Consider the following 18,909-nt stretch of genomic DNA (forward strand, 5'->3'; position numbering starts at 1 on the left):
TCTGTGCAGTCCCATAAATGAGACTGTGCCTGTCTAGACAGAGGAACACATCAATCGCTGTGAAGGTTGGTTAGTTTAGGTCCAACCAGGCCCCAAGAGGAACCCTATTCTCTGCTACACTTAAAAACGGCAGAGTCAAGGCAAGATGGCTGAGCTTGGCAGAGTATCTCAAAGGACAGTAAGGCGGGTTGTTTTAACACTAACAGATATCAAAGATTCAGACAGCAATGAATTAGCAATAGGGCAAACCTGCTTCCTGTAGCCAGGCTTGGAATGCCCGTTCTAGTTCTCACACATAAATGATTTCTGTGCTTGTTGCAAGGCTATATAATTCTAGCCCTAAATCCTGAGAGGCAAAAAACCAGGGGAGCGCATTCAGAACTTTCATAGAACCTTTCTGGGCTGCTGCCCACCAACGAAATGCCTGTCCAGCCTTGTTTTACAAATGAATTTCTCAATGGTTAAGAGCTGCGACCCACAGCACGACCAGCAAGAGACTTCCCATAACTGACAAAATCTTTTTATGTGTATTCCGCCGCCACCACCAGTATACATGCTCAACACTAAGGATGGAACAGACTTAATGTAAAACAAGTACATTTTATTTCTCTCTTACAGATGTTTAGTTTCAAAACTCCCTCTTTGTTCTGAATGGAGCTGGAGGGCAGGGCTCTGTTTGGAGCCACACTCCCATGTTTGTCTGACTTAGTGCCCACAGATGAAGGGTGATCAGTGCATTGGTCTGTGAGACACGTTGCAAACCCAAAGCCGGCTGGTTCTGGTTACAGGCAACAATAGGTCTCAGACACATTTGTGTAATGGTCACATGTTGATGAATACAGAGGGAGTGGCAGGTGCAGTGCTGTTGCTGCACATACATGCATGGGGGGCAGGACCATGCGTAAGGAAGGGTAGATACTTCCAGGTGGGACTATGTACCCCATTCCCCTTGGGCGTTACCCTACTGGAAGTACTTTGTGATGGTAAAGCTTAAGCTACCCACAGGATCCCACACACCCCACTGCTTCTCTACTATCTTCTTTTTCCACCTTTTGCTGAGACCCGGTGCTCAGCTCTCTTAAGTTCTGTCTCCACCGCTCAGGCTTGGCCCTCACACATCTGTTGTCTGAATCGCAAGCCCTGAAGGCAGGAGACAGATAATGTGGGAGGGAAGCACGTGCCATCACACACGCATGATCCTTGTCTGTTAGTTGTCATGCTGCAGACCTGTGAAGAAAAAGCAGCTGTTCAGAATGGCACAGCCAGAGAGATGGCTTTGCCTCATCCAACCCATGTGTATAAGGAATAATACAGCGCCAGATGCCCACCCATACATTACTTAACGTTTAAGGTCTTTCTCCACTGCCACAAAGAGTTCCTTTAGTGCACTCCATTCATAATGGAATATCAGAAAATCTGATATTCCATCCTGCATACATGAAGGGAAAGGCAACAAGAGCCTGCTATCTGCCCCCTTAAAATAAGGCTGGATGAGCACTCTCGTATCTGCACTGTACAGCAAGAGAATGCTCAACTGAAAGAAAGATTCATGCAATGAGGGAGGGAAACAGTTCAGAGCACAGCCCTACCATCTTTGACCCAAGAGCCATCTAGTTTTCACAACCAGACCTCCGCAAATGGGGCATGAAGGCAATAGTCACCTCCTGCTGCTGCCTCCAAGCAACTACTGTCCAGAGGGGCACGGCCTTAGAACTTGGGAGACTTCATCTGGTCCTGCTGTTTAGCATAACATACACATGCTCATGTGTACGCTTCAGAGACTTAGGATTGAAAAGCAAAGGAACAAAAAAAAGCCCCTGAAGAAACAAACTTCTGCAAACCAAAAGTTCACAAAATGTGTGTGCATGCGTGTGGGCATACATGTGTTCTCAAGCCAGAGCTGGAGTGCATAGCTGAGGAGGGGATGAGGGCTGCTAGGAAAAGGACCATGTACATCACTAACCTGTGGGAGATTCGAGGGCACGTTGCTGCTCATGTGATGAGAGGTGTGAAGTTGGAACAATCATCAGAACTCTTTTCACTCTCTGCTAGTGGTTTTCTTCTTCGCCCACCTGCAACACCAAACAGTTTGCAGTCGGTACTGAGAAAGTATGCTCTGTCTGTATCTGCCCACAGCTGTCTGTCTTCTCCATGCCTCTCACTTCTCAGTGCATTCCAAGCAGCTGCTGAACCCACAGGCCCTTAAGCCCCTGTATTCCCTTGGAAATGCCCAATGGCTCTCAAGCAATGTATATAGCCATATGTAATTGCAGCAGTGAGCCCACTCACCACATCTGACACAGATGCAGCCCACTTCTGAGGATCAGGTTTAAAGGAGACCGCCCTTCTAGCTTAGAGGATTAATTTGCTCAACACCAATTGGCTGGACTCTGTGTCAATCATAAACACCCCCCTTCTCAGAGTAGAATTGTGCACAGTGCTGACTGGTTGACCTGTATGTCAGTCACATTGCCACATCTCCTTTCCTTCCATAACCAGAATAGATTTCAAAGTTTAAATATATGGAGGAGGAAAAAAGTTTACAAAACAAACGTGTCTATTCTAATATGCTAGATACTTATCAAAACAACAACAAAGCAGACAGCCTGCCTGAAGTGCGAAGGGGCTGAGGGGGGTGCCTTTAATCCCAAGCCTGTATGACAGATGAAGAGAGGAGAAAAGGAGTTTGCCCTACACTTTTGATGTCTGTACTCAAGCCAAGTGAGCAGAACTATGCACCTCTACTCAGAAATAGGACGGGGTCAGTTCCCTTCCGATTCCCCACTTCAAGAACGGTGGCATGACTCACTAAGGGTACGAAGTAGGTTCTTGCCCAGGGGCTCCGCAGGACCACTTGGGGATGTGCTGGTCTCTTTTTCTGTGTTGGAAGTCGCAGGTTCCAGTCTGACAGCACAGCCCTCATTTTCTGTAGGGTTATCGGCAGTTAGAATGAAGCTGGGATCTGTTCTGACCTTCAGTCCCCCCCTCCCTGTTGCTGGCCTGCTCACTGAGCCCCCCAAATACTCACTCTGTTGTGTGCCGCTCTCTGTGCCCCTTGCCAGCTCCTCTTGGATGTCAGGAATTCCCTCGACTTGTAAAAACACAGAGTCTGTGGGGCTCTTCAGGCGTCCATCCGAATGGCTAACTGCACGATGCAGATGGGGGAAACCACAGCTGTGTCAGGGCATACACACATTTCAAACATAAAGGAGACAGCGTGCCTAAAGATTAGGGATGAGAGTGCAATCATACAAAAACACAACTTTGACTATGTAATGTCCATGTTAGCTTAACCTTTCCAGTTTAGCTTTGGACCCAATTTGTTGAAGATCAACATTTTGCTACTTTACATGTATTAAGAGCAGCTTGAGCTTGTGCATTAATGTGTATTGCAAAACACACAGCTTTGTGCACAGTTGCTCTGCAGGAACATGTCCCCTGCCGTACCTACCCACAATGCTGTTTCTCATATTCAGGAGAACGGCAGGATCATCCTTGGGTGTCTGTGGAGTGCCCCTGACTGTGGGAGCCTTTGTGGAGTCTCCATCACTAAAAACCTCCATGTCAGGGGTCTGGGGTGAGCTGTCCATGCGGCTAGCAGCCAGTGCATTCTGGTACTGCTGCCGAGTGATCTAGGCATGGGGCAGAGGAATGGCTGTTCAGATTGGTGCTTGTTCCTGCCGTTTCATCTTTTTCAGTGTCACTAAAATCCTTCATCTGCTGAAGCCTACATCTAGATAACTTCTTCCCTTACTACTTGAAACCCTCCCATTCATTTCATCATGACTCTTCTTTCTCTTTCATCCAGTTTACTCAGAACAGTGCCGCTTAAACCCCCCCCCCTCCAGTCATGCCGCCAGCCTTGGGAACCTGCTGCAGTACCCATCTGTTACCTACAACTGTGCCCTGTGCTTACACTCGATCCTCGCCCCATCACTCTGATCCTTACACTACTGCTCTGTCCAAGCTTCTTTTGTTTTTCCTCTTGCTTTTTCCTCCACACAGTCTCGTTTCCTTTCTTCCCTTCTTTTGTGCCAGTGCCTGGAATGGCCTCCTCACTAGATAGCAAACCACTTGCCTTTCCTTTTTCATCTCCTGCCTCAAAATCTCGCTTCTGTCACACAGTCCAGAAGATACCTTGACAAACTGTACATCACAGAGGATGTGTACAGAGTAGTCTGGCGTGTAGATGTTGTTGTTGCTGCCACTGTGAAGTTGGGTGCTGCTTCCTCCGTAGTCATTACGCTCTCGGATAGGAGATTCAGAGCGATTCAAGCCACTGCATCGGGAAGGTGACTGGTTCACTGGAGACAAACAGCAAGCAGTGAGTAAAACTGTTAACTCTGGAAGTGAAAATGCAACATCTAAAATGCCAAGGCATTAAAGGGAGAGCATTATGGTGTAAGGAAACATTGCTTCATCTCATGGACTTTTTTTAAAGGAGAAGTTGCTTCCCTCACCTTAAGTTTACATTTTTGCTCATCTGCAGTGATCTATGGCCATGCACACTGGGTTGCACTTTAAGAGTTGGGGGTAGCACCACATAGCTGCTAAGAGAGAAAGTGCTGAGCATCTGCAGACAACAGAACCAAAGGGATGGATCATGGCAAAACAAGAGATTGGGCGGTACACCATGCACACACCACAGACCATGCAACAGTGTTGGAGGGGACAAGGTGGTTGGCAGAAGGTTGTTTTTCCTTCAGCATCTGCCCTCCTTAAAAACCATAAAATGCATGCACCATGCCCCCTCAAGCAGGTGAGGCAGAGAGAACATTAGCAGTAGGGATATTTGGAGGATTATTCACAAGATGTGAATTCAGGTCACAGCAGTAGCTCCACCTGCTGCAAGGAAAAAAAGCAGGCTGGAAGAGGCACAGGGCAGGACTGGGGGAAATTCCCTGTTCCCTTTCACTTGATATTTAATAAGGGATGGAAAAGGACAAGTTTACCAAATGGATTTGATGGCATGGGACACTTTTACTTCCTATTAGCTGCATTTACTGATAGCCTTGGATTACAGTTAGGACTGTCAGTTTTGAGTGGCAGCTGTGACTGCAATAGGGTTGCACTGGGCAAAGATCAACAACAAAACAGCAGGATGTGTTCATTTGCCTGGCCTATTTAACAGAAGCACTCTGTATGAGTCTGTCTCTGTGTAATGGACAAGAGAATCTAGCCGACCCTGGAAGCCCATAGAAAGTTAAATTACTAAACTAAAATATAACGGCTTCTAATTTAGTAAATATGAGAAATCAGCCTGATGTCCATTATGCGGCAGACTTGCCTTTGGAGTTGGGCTCTTTCAGTCTAGCACTACTACCTTCACCCCCCACTTGTATCAGCAGACGGCAGTAAAACCACTTGTACAGACATGTACCTTACCTTGGTACATAATTAGGTCAAATGACCTTTTTCTGACTTATAAAACCCTGGGATCTTAAGATCCTTTGGCCAAATTCCCTGGATCTGAACAGTCTGAAAAGCATACAAAACCTCTTAAATAATAATAAAATGTAAAGGTCGCTATCCTTGTCATCATGTGACACTTATACTACTTCAGGCACAGTGTTGTTTAAGCATCTCGACTGTCCTTATTTCTGTGTTCAAGTGTTATTCTTCATATGTTACACTGTACAAGGTTGTTCTTTGTTTGCTACCCAAGCTAAATCTCCTCCCTCATCATATGCTGCTGAGCTGCATAACAATGGTAAATCACTAGTCAGTGTAGAGAGGTTGCTAAGAACTGTGATCCACAAAGTCCCCAGTTCAAATCCCTCCACAAATTCACAAAGTGACCCCAGGCAAGCCATTAGCCTGTGCAATATGAAGATTAAAATACTGGCTTAATTTACAGGTTTGCTGTAAGAATTACTAATATATGTGAATCACTTTGCAAACAATTCTGTCAACAATTGGCCCAACATCACCCATTGAGCTTCTATGGCAGAGTGGGAATTTTGAACCTGGACCTCCCAGAGCCTACTCCTAAACTCTAACCACTGTACCACAATGCAGAAGTGAGCCCCACACTCTTCAGATGAGCTGCTGTGCCTCTGGATTCCCACTGGGCCAGCCTGTGTTTGGAATGAGCCAAAACAAGTTGGCTGTAGATAACATGTTTCTGCACATGCATACATTCATACAGTATATATGCAGCATCTCCAAGTGCATGCTTTTCTGTGATGCAGTATGAAAACATGGTCCTCTATCCACAGGTCAGGATAAAGAACACTGCTTAGTACCAGCAAACAGCTACAGCTCTCAGAAAAACTAAATGCACATAAGCATTTACCAACTGTTCAGTTGTGCATGCATGCCAGAGCATGTGCTCTTCCACACCTTTCAATACTTTGTGTTTCGAGCGAGAGATTCACAGATAAACACAGATTAAGGCAGCAGAATGGGAACCTGTTCTTGGATGCTCTGTATACAGTTACCTGGGGAGCCAGCCAAAGATTCCCCTCTGCTGAAGGCGAAGGTACGGGACATGGACACAGGCACTAGAGGGAAGGGGTGGGATCAGCAGACAAAAACCAGGGTGGAAAGGCGGGGGGGGGGGGGGAGAATGGGTTTAAAAGGAAGAGAATGTGAACTTGGTAGGACACACATCAGGACAGTGACTTTATGATGCTCCCACACAGCAAGGTATAATCCACAGTTGACGTATGACTAATGAAGAACAGCATTCTGTACAACTATAAAAGGAATAGGCAGGCACTGAAGGATTCATCAGGCAACCCACCAAATGCAGGACACGAGGGAACCTGCCCAAGCCTTTATCTCTGACCTGTGTGTGGGTCTAAACAAAATGTAAAAGAGATTTCGCTGCATGTGTCATGCCACATTTTCTCATGAACACTGTATTTAATTGCTCACTATCATATTTAGACTCAAGAGAAAAAAAGAAGTGGATTTAATAAATACTTCATGAGTATTTATAGATTCATGATGCAGTTACATGAAATACCACAGGGTGGCACCTGGTATACACATGATGGAATGGAGATAGCTGAGTAGCAGGGTTATCTGGGGGCATTCATTTACTAAATTTCTATACCATTTGTTGTTCAAAGCCATTTAAAATAAAATCAGACAGACAAGACCAACCAAAACTTGACAAAGCAGTAACCAAAAATATATCCTGACATTAATTCCAAGTCAGGCTCATCAAAATAATACCCATATGCTGACACGTGATTTCATGAAGAGAACCGGAAGCCCTTTCCATAGGGTTGTGGCAGCCATGGAAATCTCACAAAAGAGTACTGTTTCTTTATTTCGATGTTATTTACCATGATTTTTCATGTTTTATTTATTTTATATGCTGGAAGCAGCTTCAAATAATAATTTGGAGACAACTATACTGGGGTACTCCAAGGAAAATGTAGGACACCTGTTCCAGGGCTGTGAGGGGGAAGAGGTGGGTCCCAGTAATTCCTTGATTGAAACAGGAGGCCCAGTCCTTTATCCACAGACTTGTATCCAATGAGTCAAGGAAGGCCCTGCCCAAACCATGCCCTGTTCGTCCCCTCACCAATAAATTGTCTGTCACTGAGAAGATACGTACACAGGAAAGAGGACCCCGCCAGGCTGCTCATTTTGCGCACGTCGTTATCTGAAAATATAGGAGCAAATGATAGGTGAGTCCCAGTTAGAGCTTTGTTGTGCCACCCCTACCCTGTACAGGGAAGAAAACACTTTCTCAAGGGTGTGAAAAGGCAGATCTGTTTTACCAATTGAGAGTCAGTGTGGTGTAATGGTTAGAGTGTCAGACTAGGAACTGGAGGAACCAGGTTACAGTTCCCACTCTGCCATGGAAACTCATTGGGTGACCTTGGAGTAGTTAAACACTCTCTGCCTAACCTACCTCATAGGAATGTGGTAAAGAATGGAAGAAAGAATTACTTAAGACACATTGGGTCCCCACTGGGGAGATAGGTAGAGTAAATGAACAGACATCTTCTGTCACAAGACATGTTTTGAATCAATTTGACAATGCCTGTCCGTTTAGAAGGACAAGGGAGTGTCCTCCCCATACTGTCTCTTCTCCTAAGATGCAGCTTTTTGGTGATTTCTGTTCCTACAAGAAAGGTATATCAATACTGTTTATATGACTATAAAGATTTTCCCTAACAGGCCAAATAAATTGTTCTGTGGTTCTTAAAAGCCAGGGGATGTCTACCCCACCACTTTATCGCTCTCTCTGGCTAGACTAAGAATGTAGATTAGAAAAGAGTACAGCACAGAATTACAATCTGACATAGAGTTTGTCTTTCTTCCAGCATTAGCTGAAACTCTTGTTTTAAAGGTTTTAAGCATTAGGGTCTGAATGCATGCAGAATGCGTTCTGAACAGTCAAGCGTGCCTCTTATTATCAAATGTTACCAAGTAGCCAGAGCTTCTGTGTCCAGCACAACTCCTCAGGCTTACCTGACATTTTAATTCTGTTTTTCATTAATAGTGATGCCCCTTCTAGCAATTTTCTTTCCTGTTCTTTGCCACCAGAGCTTATGGTAAAATAGTCAATTTTGTAAAAACCCAGATTTATTTATTAAAATACTTATACCCAGCTTTCCATTTTCGTTCAGAGTGGCTTACAAATCCAAAGTTAAAACATGCAATGTACAATAACACCTCCAATAACCCCCCTCCAAATTACCTGCAGCCTATACTCCATTAAGAGCACTAGCAAATAAAACTGCCTTGCAGCATCCCTATTTAAAAAGTCTAAAGTTGCTCCCCCCTCTCCTCTTGAGGAAGTCCATTTCATAGGGTGGGTGCTACAACTGAAAAAACACAGGCTCTGTTTAATCCCAGGTTAGCTGACTTAAACGGGCACACCCAGTTGGTTAGCATATGGATATATGGGGACAGCCAGACCTTTACATATCTGGGTCCTAGGCCATAAAGGGTTACAGTCATAACCAGCACCCTGAATTGAATTTGGAAACAAACTGGTAAGCCAACGCCACTGTTTTAAAACAGGCAAGATGTGTTGTCAATACTTTGTCTCAATAAATACTGAGTTAGGAATTAATTTTACAGATTTATGTAAGCTATGCATTCTGGTTAATTTATGTAGAATACTACACAGCAGGTTTCTGTAGCCAATCTTGGGGCCTCCCCTCTCCATTCTGTGGCTGCCTCTGGCTTTTACCTGAGCAGACAACAGCCATGATGGCTGGGACACCATAGTAGGTGAAGGCTCCATTCTCAAAACGCAGGCCTTCCTTCCCCACTTCCACCTCCACTTTTCCCTGGAAGAAAAGGAAATGCAACTCAGCAACAGCACCATTCCCTGACTCCACAGGACACAGTCATTCATTTTAAAAAGCCCCAGCGGCAGCCTAACAACCTTTCTTAGGGCAAAGATAAGGGCTGTTGCACAGCACTCGTAGGTGATTCTTCATAAAAACAGAAGAGAGGCAAGTCAAGAATGTGAGGAGTATCAGAAGGGTAGAGAGCATGGGACAATGGAGGAGACTTAGGCTATGGCAGAGGGAAAACTGGGTGTACCTGTACCTGATGTAGTTGGAGTGGCTGCAGGGCAGGACTGATGAACATCAATGAAAATGCTATTGGGAAGAAATGCCACTCAACAGAATTAACAAAGGCACAGTGATTTTTATACAGCCATGTTACAACCATGAACATCTAAATGTGTATCTTACATGAAGCTGCCTTATACCATTTTCCATATAATTCAGTACTGCCTACTCTGACTTGCAACTGCAGCTGTCCAGGGTCTCAGGCAGAGAAATGTCTTTCCCAGCACCTGTTACCCAACATCCTTTATCTGGGGATGGACCTGCTTTAACTGGAGATGGGAGCCCAGAGTGGTCCACCACTGCAAGATCTTTCCCATAAAAGAGAAATCTTGAGGTATGAAAGCTGAAGAGCCTATGGGGGTGGGGGGAAGCATCACCATATTTGCTGCATGCAAGCCATGTGCTTCTACCACCAAGCCACAGCTCCTCCCCTGACTCCACAAAACATCATCCATTATGAATAGGGAACCTGAAGCTTGAAAGCTGAATATCCCAACAAATTGGTTCTATAACGCCAGAGCTAAGACATCAACTGTAGGATAACAGCCTGTTACGTGCTCCTCCCTCTAGGGTGCAACTTTTAAAAAAATCCTGCTAGAGATGTGAAGCCACAGCACAAAGGCAGGAGTGCCCCAAAGGTGCCATTCTATGTGCCTCCACCCTCTGGGATGAAGGACTTCCACCAGAGGCCTTGACACACCTGCAGGATCAGCACAAAGTAGTCAACCGGCCTGTTGCGCTGATAGAGGTAGTGTTCGGGTGCCCGTTTGTTCTTGTGGTCAAATTTCATTTCCTGGATGACGTTGGGGTGTTTGAGGAGCCGCAGCAGGATCTTCTCTGAGAGATATGGGGGCTTGAAGGGTTCCACCTCTGCAGGAGAAAGAGGAAGGAAAGCAGCAAACGTTTATGAGGGACTTGAGGGCTTCTGTGTTCTTACATGTTTGATCCATCATGTGTGTGTTGTGGAAGCTCAGGCAGGGAGAAGGAAAGCCCCCATGCTGGTGGGACCATGTGAAGTAGCTTCGTCAGGGAGGACAGTACCCATGGTACAGAGGCTTTGCGACAGCCATCACCCTCTCCAGAACAGAATGGAAGCACAAAGCAGTCTCCCGCTGTACTGTCTTTCTCATATAAGAGAAGTCTTGAGGTAGGAAAGCCGAAGAGCTCATGGGGAAAAAAGCAAAACTGCTCAAGGCATGCATCTACGCCTTCGGTCTGAGGCTCAGATTTGCCAAAAGTACCAAGAGAGAACAACACCCCCATCACTACAGGTATTTGTGAAGGTCTGGATATCTGGGAAAGACTGGATACCTGTAGCCATGAAGCGATGCGTGGCCAGCAGCAGCTGTGGAGAAATCTTTACTTTCATCTCACTATCTGAAAGCCGGAAAATGGAGAAATCGTGGGGTTTCCGACCCCTATGCGGTGCCCGCTCTTTCTTCCGATTGTCAGCTGAAGGTGAGACCAGCAAAGATCATCCTTGTAGTAAAGGCACTGCAAATCCACAACAGGCACTGTGTCCATCTAGTCTCCTATCCTCAGACTACTAACTTCGGGGGGGGGGTTAGCTAGTCTCCAAAATCTTGAAGACTATGACGCCCTCTCTGAAAGCTCTTCTGATCACATTCAGGTAGCAAACACCAGCTCTCACCACCTCCATCTCTATCAAGGAGTTCCAATTAGATGTACTACTTCCAAGTGCAATGAAGTTATTTTATACAGTGACTGGGGTTCATACTTGCCTGCAGGGCACATATTTGAATTTTATTTACACAAATATGTGGAAAACTACCTGTGGTGAGGGCAAAGCACTGGTGTTTCAAAGCTGAGCTCTGGCTGGTTCAAGAACAGAACCCGGCAGGAAGTATTGCGATTCCCTTGTCCACTCACAGCACTTTCCCAGAGCTGCTTACTAAAGCATTGCCACAGCCCTTGTGGGGAGCAGCAGCTTCAGCCTCTGAATATATACACCATACATACAATCCACCCTGAACCCTCCTGAGGACAGCTCCCCCCACCCCACCCCACCCCACCCCCAAGCACTGCTAAATGAAGCAGGGCCTGAGGCTTTGGAATGTTTCCATTGCCAGGTCCAGCTGCACAACATCCCTTTATTTCCCTCTTCCGTTTGTTTGTGGAAGAGACACACAGCTAGATAAGCAACAGAAGGAACATTAAACATCTAGTAATATACTGCCGTAATAATTGAGACTCCAAGATATGGATGTACATATGTGTATAAGGAGCTTATACCACCTTTTTCAATACTGCTGAGGTTCTAACTGGACATGTTTCTTTCTAGAACCTGTTCTGGAGAATTATCAGAGTGCCCCAAATACTCACTGTACAGGTCTGTTTCATCCAGAATCTCCGATTTGATGATCTCCTCAATCACATCTTCAAGGGTGACAATTCCCATCACTTCATAGAAGGGATCTCCTTCCCCTTCGTTATTTACCCGCTGCACAATTGCCAGGTGTGATTTTCCTGCAAGGAATGGATTAACAAACAAGGAGCTCAAGTGCACTGCTTATCATGCACAACAAAGGCAGGAAATTAAAACCTGAGGACCTGCTGTTGACACCAGTGTCCCATGAATAGCAAGCCCCTCTTTGAAATGAGTTATATAAAGCAAAGCTCTTTTTAAAACTCTGTCCTGAACTGAATATCCCAGGTGAGCCTGATCTTGTCAGATCTCAGAAGCTAAGCAGGGTCAGCCTTGGTTAGTAATTGGATGGGAGACCTCTAACAAAGACCAGGGCTATGGAGGCAGGCAATGGTAAACCACCTCTGTTAGTCTCTTGCCTTGAAAACCCCACCAGGGGTCGCAATAAGTCTGCTATGTCTTGAGGGCACTCTCCCACCATTGTCCTGCCCAAAGACAGAGGAATAGTTTAACTGTGTTTGTACTTCAGGTTTTAGTTACAATGTGAAGTTTGGGGGAGAGGTACATTCCACTTGCTGCAAACAAAGGGGGAACAAAGGCATGACAAGGAATCACTTATTCTGTGACAACATAAAACAATCAGCCAAGGCAGTCAAAGCCCCAAAGTCTATTTTCCAATCACCTCTCACACACATCAATCAGAGAATCTTCTCACTGACCGTACAATCCTAATTGCAAAGGGATAGCAGTGTTTGTTGTAGCAATTTAAATACTAACAACATTTATTTCAATATGAGCTTTTGTGAGTCATGGCTCATTTCTTTAATCCACTGAAGTAAACTGGAATGAGAAGAGGGTAACATTGCTTAGGATTGCAGCGTCTGCCCCTATAAATTGAACCATTATGATTGCTTAGTGAAATTCTCTTTCAACATATTTTTTAAAAAAGAACATTAACCTTTGTTCAAATAATAAACAAAGAGTATTTGGGCTAGGAGTCCAATCATCAGAAGGTGGGTAGAGAGAAAGAAGAGGAAAAAAGTGTACTGAATTTAGCTCTACTGCTTCCAGAATTCTCCGCTCTGTACCAATTAACTCTATGGGACTGCTGTTTTCCAAATACACTGCTTCAGGCAGAGCTCTCTGTATGAGAAATTGTTCACTAAGAGCAGTACTGAAAGAACAAGAAACCAAACATGATTCAGCAAGATTATTCTATGCTGCATCAACGAAGTCAATTCATGCAATAAAATGCTCAGCATTGGTAAGATCTCAGTTTGAGAATTATATGCTATTTTGAATCCTACTTTACTAGAGGTATTTTGTATCTGCCACAGAAATACTGACCCTTTATCAGAGTTTTAAAAGAAGTGGCCTATCCTTGCTATTTGTCTCTTAGCTTCTAATTTTTTTAACATTTATTTATTTATTTTATGTCATTTAGAGTACACCTTTCTCACTGAGACTCAAGGCGGATTACACAGTGTAAGATTCGTACAGTCAGTATCAAAAACATTTCCATAAACAATGCCATAGGGTAAACAGATACAAGTTTTCAAAGACATAGTATTAGCAGGAATCCAATACAACATGGTGGTGAAGTCTATGGTTCCTAACTCATTAGCGAAGCATCTGAGACGTCCTCCCTACAATACAGCCCTCCTATCTGAGTAAAAAAAACTTTTTTGAATAATTCGATTTTGCATTGTTTGTGGAAAGCAGGAGAGTGGGGGCTCTCCTGACCTCAGGCAGGCCGTTCCACAGTGCAGGGGCCACTACAGAGAAAACCCATGTATGGACTGATGTTGATTTTGCCCATGTGCAGGGTGGCACCTGCAGGAGACCTTGTTTGGATGAACGAAGCTGCCGTGAAGGGGCATAGGGAGGGAGGTGGTTCCGTAGGTATGCTGGAGCAAGGCCATGAAATGCTTTGTAAGCTGCATATTGCATTTATATATTGATACCCTGCTTTTTTTCCAGTGGGGACCCAAAGTGACTTACATCATTATATCCTCCTCCATTTTATCCTCACAACAACCATGTAAAGTACCTTAGGCTGACGGTGACTGGCTCAAGATCACACAATGATCTTTCATGGTAGAGTGAAGATCTGAATCTGGGTCTCTGAAATCCTAGTCTGACATTCTATCCACTACACCACTGATACTGGTGTATTTTCCTTCATCTTCCTTCCTAATTATACCAGATAATAATGGCTAGAAATTGGCCTTTCCCATTATTTCAGCTGCTGGAACTTTAGCCCTGGTATCACAAGGTTTGGAAAAAAAACTGTAAAAGGTAGTAACCATGAATAACGTTAATAACCCTTAATGGTTTCTATATGACCTAAGCAAAGTTGACAAGTGTCCACAGAGCCTTATTGTACACTGGAGAGTCAAGAAAGAAGCCAAATTCAAAACCCAGTGTTTCACTTCCAAGAGCAGCAGGCAACTGTCTTAGATTGCCTATGTATGGAACGACCAGCCACCAATCAGCAAAGCCACTCAGGGACAAATAGATATAACTGGTAAAAATTAAGGTATCGCGTACATATGAAGCACCCTTACATCAAATCAGACCACTGGTTTATCAAAATCAGCAGCGACTAGCAAGGACTCTTCAGGATCTTAAGAAGAGGCCCTTTAACATCACCTACCATCTGATGCTTCTAATTAGGAAAGGTTAGCAGGAAGCTGAGTCCCATAGGGGACTTCTTATCTGGCTCATTTTGCACATTGTTCTAAGTTCAATGGACAACATACATATACTGTCTACAATGGTTTCAACAACATAGCCAAAGCAAAAGCTCTCCAAGCAACTGGTGGATCCATCTTCCTCTCTGCACTACCCTCTCCTCCAACCACCATCCCAACTAAAACACACACTAATGTTCTCAATATTTGCTGGCTATCTGGATGCCACGCAAAGTAAGAATAACATGAGCAAAACTTGTTTTTGTCGGTGTTGCTGCCTCCAGAAGGCGTTCTTAAGTGTCCACATCTTCAATAAAATAATCTGTGTGCTGGTGGCAAACTGAACAGATGTGCCAGCTAAATTTAAACACACCCACTGATTGTACTAATGTATTGCTTCTTCCTGCATGTTCATTTCACATTCACAAGCCCCAAACTTGCATATATAGTGCAGAAGAGAAGCATATGTTCAGTGTCATCTTCAAAAATGGCACTGTAGGCTATTTATACTTGGCAATCAGGGCTCATTTCGTAGAAAAAGAGCTGGAGGAACTCATTAGCACAACTCATTAGCACAACTCATTAGCATACACCACACTCCTTGCCGTCACTGGAAGTCTGTCATTAACATAACTGATTTGTGTATGCCACACCCCCTGACATCACCTATCCTGGCTGTTTTGGACCCAATCCTGGCCATTCAGGGCTGAAATTGGGCCCAAAATGGCAAAAAGGGGCTGAAAATGGCTGAAAAGGGCCCCCAAATAGTCAGGATCGGGCCACTGCTGAGTGGGAGAGTGATCTACCACCCATCAGAGGCCCAATCCGGGCCGTTTCAGCCCCAATTCAGGCTGAAACGGGTCCAAAAAGGCTGAGAGTCAGGTGGGTGGGGCCACCTGACATGTGACCTCTTTGGGGAACTGCCGGAACTGCGTTCCTGCATGTTCCCCCTCGAAATGAGCCCTGTTGGCAATAGTTTGTGGTGAAACTGGGATTAATTTAGTTGCTGCCAGCACACCTTAAATTTGGCAAGGAATGGATGGGTGGCTGTTTTCAGCAGATACCACTGGAGTACCCACTATCACAATCTACTGGTATAGGGTATGGCACAACCATCTCACCTTACAAGCTGCTACACAGGAACACGAGTTCCCTTATATTGAGTCACACCACTGCCTATTAAGATCAGCATTGTTTACTCTGACTGACAGTGGATCCCCAGAGGTTCAAGTGGCTCACCATTCCCACCACCTCCTACCTGACACTTTTAAGTGGAAACGCAGCACCTTCTGCAGGTGAAGCAGATAGCTTTACCATTTAGTTACAATCAATACCAGGCAGCTGAAAGTCCTTATGTAAGAAGTGAATGGTAATGGTGTGGGAGCAGTTCACATATGGGAGGTAGAATAGGGGGGCAAGTGCTTTAGAGTAGGTAGCACATAGTAGGTAGAATGGGGGGGAAGTGCTTTATGGAAGTGCATTTCTTAGGAGAATGCCCTTTATAGCCACAAGGATAGATTGAGAGCCAAGCTACAAGTGACACCTTACACAGGTTGGACACTTGTCAGCTTACCTCAAGTTTTGATGGGAAATGTAGGCATCCTGGTTTTACAGCTTGGCTCTCCATTACAGCTGCAAGACCAGGATGCCTACATTTCCCATCAAAACTTGACGGAAGCTGATAAGTGTCCAACCTGTGTCAGGCGTCACTTGTAGCTTGGCTCTCAGTTAGAAGCCCATCTCAAAGAAATTCCAGGCAACTGCAAGGGCATGCAGAACTAGATTGCATGCATGCATACTCACAAGCATGCCTGAGCACAAAAAAACAATCCCCTAGGATTAAGCTGCAGGGAGAAGGCAGGAGGGGGCACTATGGAAACTCAGGGTACCTCACAAGCAGGGCATGTGGGGAGCAGCGAGGAATGTGACACTGGAGGGGAAAGGATGGCGGGAACTCCAGGCTCTCACCCTTTTTGAACTCCTCCAGCAGAGCGTCCAGCCGGGTGTCATGGAACACGCAGTGCAGTGGTCGGCGGTAGAAGCGGGTGACTGTCTGCAGAGGGGTGCAGTCATCAGGATCAACAAAGGCCAAGTCCTTGACGAACAGTAAGTCCACGATGTTGTCACGCCGCTCACCTTCATAGACCGGGATGCGCGTGTAGCCTGAGCGGAGGATCTCAGAGATAGTGGCAAAGTCCAGCACAGCGTCGGCCCGCAGCATGAAGCAGTCACTCAGGGGCGTCAGGATGTCCTCCACCGCTTTGGTGCGCAGCTCCAGCGCGCCCTGCACCATGGCCAGCTCCCCACTCACCAAGTCCCCCTGCGGGTCAGCCGCACGCAGCGTCTCCAGCAGGCGCTCCCGCGTGGAGAAGGTGCTCAGCTCCTGCCGCAGGGCCCAGTCCAGCAAGCGGCTGAGCGGGTAGCAGACGGGGAAGGCGGCGGCCATGAGGAGGCGGGTGAGGCACAGCGTGTGCGCGGCGATGGCCAGCCCGTGGCGGGAGCACACCGAGTAGGGCAGCACCTCGCCGCCCAGGAAGACCACGCCGGTGCAGAGCAGCACGGGCAGCCAGGGCACGCCGCGGCCGGCCTCCGCCAGAGGGCTGGGCGCGCCCTGCAGCGAGGCGCACAGCCAGCCGGCCAGCGCGGCGTTGGCGCCGGCCTGGCCCAGCAGCAGCGTGCACAGGAGGTAGGTGCCGCTCCCGCCGCGCCCGCGGGCCGCCTCCACCTTGCGCGCCTGCTCCCGCTCGGCCGCCGAGCCGCTGTTGCGCAGCACGCGCAGCTCCAGCGGGTCGAGCGACAGCACCGCCAGGCGCAGGCCGCTGAAAAGCGCCGACAGGCCCAGCAGGAGCAGCGCGCCCAGCGCCCGCAGCCAGCTCGCCGCCGGCAGCGGCACCAGCCCCGCCGCCAGCGCCGCGCCCGCCGCCTCCACCTGCAGGACGAAGCCGCCGGGCGCGCCGTGCAGCTGCCAGGCGCGCCCGTCCCAGGCGCACAGCCCGAAGCGGCGCCCCCGGGGCCCCACGCCCGGCTCGCCCTTGCGCGGCTCCCGCACCCTCACTTCGGCCAGGGCCGAGCCGGCCGAGCCCCCGGGCAGCAGCGGGCCCAGCACCTCCACCTCCGAGGCCCAGGCGCTGCGCTCGGGGCAGCGCTCCTCCTCGGCCGGCTCCTCCACGAAGACCAGCCGCCGCTCGCTCTGCTCCCCCCAGCCGCCAGCGCTGCTGCTGCTGGCGTTGCCCTCGGCCGCCGGCTGGAAGTAGAGGCGCAGCAGGAAGCGGGAGCCCTCAGCCGCCCGCAGCGCTCCCCCCTCGAGCCACACGCGCCCGGGCGCGGTGTCCTCCGGCCTCAGCCCAAGCAGCCACGCCGCCGCGCCCGGGGGCCGCGGCGACAGCGAGAAGAAGAGCAGCAGCACCGCGCCCCGGCTCCGGCCCCAGCCGCCGCCGCCGCCGCCGCCGCTCCTGCGCTCCAGCCCCGGGCCTAAGCCCGCCGCCATCCTCGGAGCCCCGAGCGTCTCTCAACGCCGGGCTGCGAAGGGCAGGCACCGGCCGCACGTGACACTGCAGCGGTGCGGGGGTGGGCGCGGCTGCCGGACCACGTGGGTGGGGGGCGGGCCGGCCAGCCCCCTGGCCCGCCTTGTCGGCCCCGCGCGCCCCCCGCGCCCCGCGGCAGCTCCCGCGCGGAGACGCGACGCGCCTGAATTCTGGCCGGAGCAACCTTTCGTCTTCCGAAGCCGAGGCAAAATTCCATCTTCCACCGGCCTGGTCCTTTGTGACGCCGCCGCTAGATCTTCTGGAACCCTGGGGATCATCCGGCGATCCACGCACATGCCGAGCAGTGATCATTAAAGGTCATACGGCCGGGCGCAGGACTTCATCCTTATGTACAGCAAAAGGCTTGTTGCCATCGGTTTCTGCGAAACTGGGCCTTTAAAGGTTTGGGTAAAGGGAAGGATATTGACAATAGGCTTCTGAAGCCAAGAGGACAAGGGGCCCTTGTGATGGACTGGAGACGAAATGCTTTCAGGGCATTTCCTCTGCTCTGTTGGGAAAATGAACGTAGAAAAAGGAAATGCAATGCTGTAATACAGGAATTGATCAAACCCAGCAGATACAGAAGGAGGCAATCATCATAAGAAAGGCTGATGCACGTGAACAGATAGAACGGAGTGGTGAATACAAGGAGAGTGCTTAATACTAATAACAATAAATTACCTTGGGATTAATTTCTTCTATGCATAAAGCAATCTGGTGGCCTGCTGATGTCAAAACTTTCATCTGTACTGGAT

At 47.8% G+C, this 18,909-nt stretch overlaps 1 protein-coding gene across 1 annotated transcript; it reads right to left on the reverse strand.

Annotated features, from left to right (window-relative positions):
* Positions 1-617: 617 nt before the first annotated feature.
* CNNM1 (cyclin and CBS domain divalent metal cation transport mediator 1) lies at positions 618-18,117 on the reverse strand. Its single transcript, XM_054983906.1, has 13 exons — positions 16,599-18,117; positions 11,895-12,038; positions 10,863-11,003; positions 10,252-10,421; positions 9,161-9,260; positions 7,571-7,618; positions 6,441-6,503; positions 4,138-4,304; positions 3,452-3,632; positions 3,029-3,145; positions 2,810-2,926; positions 1,964-2,072; positions 618-1,227 (listed from the first exon to the last, which is right to left on the reverse strand). Exons 1-12 carry the CDS (start codon positions 18,115-18,117, stop codon positions 1,993-1,995), a joined length of 2,847 nt encoding a protein of 948 aa, XP_054839881.1. The 3' UTR covers positions 618-1,227; positions 1,964-1,992.
* Positions 18,118-18,909: the final 792 nt, after the last annotated feature.

This window comes from Eublepharis macularius, chromosome 6, assembly GCF_028583425.1.
Source record: "Eublepharis macularius isolate TG4126 chromosome 6, MPM_Emac_v1.0, whole genome shotgun sequence".
In the NCBI taxonomy this organism is placed as follows: Eukaryota; Metazoa; Chordata; class Lepidosauria; order Squamata; family Eublepharidae; genus Eublepharis; species Eublepharis macularius.